At 39.6% G+C, this 4527-nt stretch overlaps 2 protein-coding genes across 2 annotated transcripts in view; both read left to right on the forward strand.

The window, feature by feature from the left end:
- LOC107757543 (malignant fibrous histiocytoma-amplified sequence 1 homolog) overlaps positions 1–1456 on the forward strand; it is a 7911-nt gene extending 6455 nt beyond the window's left edge. Inside the window, exons 8-10 of the mRNA XM_016575060.1 lie at positions 409–607; positions 752–819; positions 901–1456. Of these exons, the coding sequence (XP_016430546.1) occupies positions 409–607; positions 752–819; positions 901–914 (281 nt within the window). The 3' untranslated portion in view covers positions 915–1456. The remainder of the gene's footprint in view (positions 1–408; positions 608–751; positions 820–900) is intronic.
- A 1593-nt stretch (positions 1457–3049) lies between these two features.
- Positions 3050–4325, forward strand: LOC107757552 (achaete-scute homolog 1b-like). Its single transcript, XM_016575073.1, has 2 exons — positions 3050–3646; positions 3917–4325. Exons 1-2 carry the CDS (start codon positions 3082–3084, stop codon positions 3946–3948), a joined length of 597 nt encoding a protein of 198 aa, XP_016430559.1. The 5' UTR covers positions 3050–3081; the 3' UTR covers positions 3949–4325.
- Positions 4326–4527: the final 202 nt, after the last annotated feature.

A 4527-nucleotide genomic window follows, 5' to 3' on the forward strand; every position in this document is an offset into this window, starting at 1 on the left:
TGACGTAGACATGTGGGGGCATGTTTGAATGAGGCGTTTTAGGAGGGTGTGGACGAGTCTTAACTTTTATAAAGAATATCTCTTTGGGTTTGAGACTTTAGTCTTTGCAACTTTAGGGATCTTATATGTTCACAAACAGCTTGTAACACTCCAAAGAGAAAGGAAAACTTGAAATCGCATCATATGACCCCTTTAAAGAAGTTTCTAATGGTCACATGGCCTGCATTCATATTTATTATATTTGTTTCTATTATAAAATTATTAAATCTGTAGTTTCTTAGTTTTTTTTTTTTGACATCTTGTAGATACATATTGTTGCCACTAAGAGATGATTTTTGTCTTCTTCATAAATGTATTAAATCTACTGTATAATTAAAATATTGTACTTAATAATGTTTCTTCCTGTAGTTGAAACCTCAGAAGACATCCAGAAAGCATGGGAAGTGATAAGGGAGATTATGATACGGCTGAACACACTGACAGAGCAGTGGCAAGGGCTGTACCTGACTGTCCACAGTCCCTGTAAATCCAGTAACTGTGACGAATACTTTCAATGGAATGACTGGCAAGAATGGTTAGATGATTCAGGGACAAGCAAGTTCAATGTGTAAGTTTTCGTGTGATTTGCCCTCTTTTTGTGTGTTCTCAACAGAGCATTACATATTCCTTTATTAAAGTATGTTTGACTCATCTTGGTTTTAAATGGATTGAAATTAATTCAGGTGACTGAATACTGTGTTCTGTCTTATAGAGGACTAGAGGAGAAACAAACTTGCCATAATGGACACCAACGAAGGACGGAGTTGCTGTTCCCTAGAAGTAAATGCATTTGTTTACAGAGAAATACAACATGCACTTAGTCTTCTGCCCTTTATAATTATGAAATATTCTGGTTTTCAGCTCCTGATGCTTAGACCTAAGGAGAGGACACATGGAACAAATAATACTAAAACAAATAATACAAATAAAAACTCACTTGACTGGACGGAAAAGGCTGTTAAAACCCCACATCAGACTACAAATGTGTCATTGCTTAAACATTGTGAAACACAACTTGAAGATATGTTTACGTAATGAATTAAATTTGCTCAGAAAATAGCATTATAAATGTTTTCAACATGTTATTACACAAATTGTAATAGCTCCAAATCATTATATTTAGCCTACATCACACTTACTATAGTTAATGTATACTTCTTGATTTAGTATGGAATGGAGGAATCATAACTTTATTTAGGGGAACAAACACAAGATTTGTGTGGTCTACTCTTAGTAAGAAATTGTTCGTATGTTGTCTTGTAGAAACATATTGTCGCCGCTAGGGGGAGATCTTTATACATTTACGTTTTACAGTACATTTTGTTTGAGGACTATTTGTGGAGGGTAAAGTATTGCTGCTGTGGAGTCCTGGCTTGAACATGTAATGAATTGTTCAATAAAGTTATCCAGATACAAAGTTTTATGGGACTTACCAAAGTTTCTGTCTGTCAGTCATGCTTCGAAGTAGCTAGAAAATAAAAAGTAGGCACATATTTACCTCAGCACATAAATATTCTAACAAATCACAGCAAATATGAAGTTTAAAGTCCAAATTATTTGGTTACACTTTATTTTGATGGTCCCCTTTAGACATGCTGTTGACTAGAAGTAACTTTGCAACTACACATCATCTAACAACTAACAGCTAAGGTTATGGTTAGGGTTAAGGTTAATAAGTATGTGCAATGTAGGTGCAAAGTTACCTATATAGAATGTTTGTTGGGGGACCGTAAAAATAAAGTATTAGCATATTAAGCAGACAGTCTACTAACTACTCTAATGACTGGTAGTTGACATGTAGTTACTTATAGTCAACCGAATGTTTAAAGGGGACCATCAAAATAAAGGGTTACCAGTTATTTTTATTGTGTTTTATTTTTTTCCACAAACTAATTTTTTTATCTGAAATTAGCCTCAATGAAGAGTTTTTATTTATTTATTTATTTTTTCATTTTCCATCTGTTCATTTGTGTTCAGATTTTTACTTCATTATAAAGTAGATAGTCATTATCAGGTGATTTTGTTGATGGTGCTTTACAATATACTAATTTCAGTGACAGTTCACTTGGAGCAGTCTGAGGTTAGGAACACACACACACACACACACACACACACACTGGTAGAGACTCTCCATTGACTTCTGTTGTGTTTATATTGCGCTAATGATTTCTATCCCTAAACAGATCCCTCGCACAAACCGTTCTGCTTTGTTACATTTTTATTAAGAAAACATATTTGTATTCATTTTTTCATAATAACCGAATGATCCACACATGTTTTACTATTCTTATGGAGACATTTGGCCCTGACAATATATGAAATACCTGATCAACACAATCTAAATGATCAAAAAAGTCTTTAAAGAGTCTTTATTCTAGAGGATAAAAGTTATATATGCATTCAAGTCTCTCATGTAGCCTACTTGTTTATATACAGTATAGTAGGCTAAATCGAAATTATAGTACTATATTAAAAAAAACGTTGAAAAAAAAATTGTAACATGATAGTTTTTGGCACTTTTACATGTTAGTCTTATTTTGTGATTACGCTGTTTTGAATCCACGTCTATTTAGCGGGTTATCCAAAGCACCCCGCAGACTGACAGACAGACAACAGGTGAATTATAGTAACCTGAGCGTCTAAAAATCGACGACACTCCATCGTTTTCTTTGATATCAGTGGTCCCCAACGAAAGTTTTACGTTCCATAACGCGGAGCATACGCGTGCGCGGGGCTGAGCATGATTTCACTGAGATAGGCAGCGCCTCATACGCGTGGCGCAGTGAGCTCACAGAATAGTTCCTTTGAGTTTGTCAAAGCCACGCGCCCGGCGCGAGAAACCCGAGCAGGGGATTCATGCAGGGGGCGGGGTCTTCCTTTGGGAGCGTGCGGCCCGAAAGTGGGTGGAGGAGTGGCGCACGTGTAGAAAAGGGAGAGCAAGTTGCTTTACCCTCAAATCATTTGCCGAACAGGTGAATTCTTGCGAGCCACGCGAAAGGCACGAGAGCGGCGCATTACTCGCAAAGTCCCTATCCCCGCGACATGGAGGCAACTGTCATCGCTACGACGCAAATGACTCACGATTCGTTTTACCAGCCTTTTTCGGACACCTTCGTACCTCATGCGAAGCAGGACAGGGAGTTTAAAGTGCTGAAGAGACAGCGCTCGAGCAGCCCAGAGCTGCTCAGGTGCAAGAGGAGACTGACCTTCAACGGACTCGGCTATACCATCCCTCAGCAGCAGCCCATGGCGGTGGCCAGACGCAACGAACGCGAAAGAAACCGCGTCAAGCAGGTGAACATGGGCTTCCAGACGCTGCGCCAGCATGTGCCCAACGGAGCGGCGAACAAGAAGATGAGCAAAGTGGAGACGCTGCGCTCGGCGGTGGAGTACATCCGAGCGCTTCAGCAGCTGCTGGACGAGCACGACGCCGTGTCCGCTGTGCTGCAGTGCGGCGTCCCGTCTCCGTCGGTCTCCAACGCGTACTCGGCGGGTTCGGAGTCTCCTCATTCAGCTTATTCCTCTGATGAGGGCAGCTACGAGCATCTCAGCTCTGAGGAGCAAGAGCTGCTGGACTTTACCACATGGTTCGACAGATATGAATCAGGTAGGAGCAGTTTTTAAGCTTTTTTTTCTTCACTTTTACAGACCCAGGGGCCCTCAACTATAAGGGGCCTTCTCTTTAAAAATCTATTTTTCTCTCTAACGTTTTATCATAACATCATAAGGCTGCATAGTTGGAAAGCAAGATAGAAAATAGTTCATTTAAATTCTACATGGATTATCCTCTTTTTGAGACTTTCTTCTTTTCTTATGACTGAATTGCAGTCATTTTTGTATATGCCTGTGACTCATAACTGTTATTATTCTATTACAGGTGCTTCACTGACTACTAAAGATTGGTGCTGAAGAGACGGCACAGGACTGGTCCAGGTCGCTGATACACTGCCTGCTGGTGCCCGTGAAGGACTCGAGTTCATTGATTGAGCACTGGACTCACAGAGGGCATTTTCCAGCAGATGCAACACTCACAAGTTTTTAAATGTTAGAACTGCATGGGACTTGAGGCATGCGAGGATGTCTGTACGGCTGACTTGTGTCTTGTCACCCCGCATTCAACATTTTGCCCTGCTGATGCAATAATGTGTAAATGCAACTGAATGAGTCAGTTTGATCCTTCCATACTGTACAAATAACGAGGTGACCAGTCGTAGTTAAACGAATGAGGAAAAATAGTATCAGGTCTCATATACGGCGTCTGTTAGGGGATACACTAACGTTACTCTAGGAAGCCCACAGGCAACCTGTATATTATAATATTTTGTGCTACATATGCAGCAATGTTTTTGTACTGGATGAATTACTTTCGTATCAAAGTGTGCACTTGTGTGTTTTTATACAAACTTGTGTATATGCAATTTTTTATGAAGAGAAACCCTATATGTAAAATAAAAACTTTATTTATTCATGTAATTGTCTTGTGTATGC

The sequence above is a fragment of the Sinocyclocheilus rhinocerous genome, unplaced genomic scaffold (genome assembly GCF_001515625.1).
Source record: "Sinocyclocheilus rhinocerous isolate Xijiao unplaced genomic scaffold, SAMN03320098_v1.1 scaffold252, whole genome shotgun sequence".
NCBI lineage: Eukaryota > Metazoa > Chordata > Actinopteri > Cypriniformes > Cyprinidae > Sinocyclocheilus > Sinocyclocheilus rhinocerous.

Bases quoted from the DNA above. Each gene is read 5' to 3' on its own strand.
- LOC107757552 (XM_016575073.1), top strand. From the start codon at position 3,082: ATGGAGGCAACTGTCATCGCTACGACGCAAATGACTCACGATTCGTTT. The intron at 3,647-3,916 runs GTAGGAGCAGTT...ATTCTATTACAG, and splicing joins GTTCGACAGATATGAATCAG to GTGCTTCACTGACTACTAAA.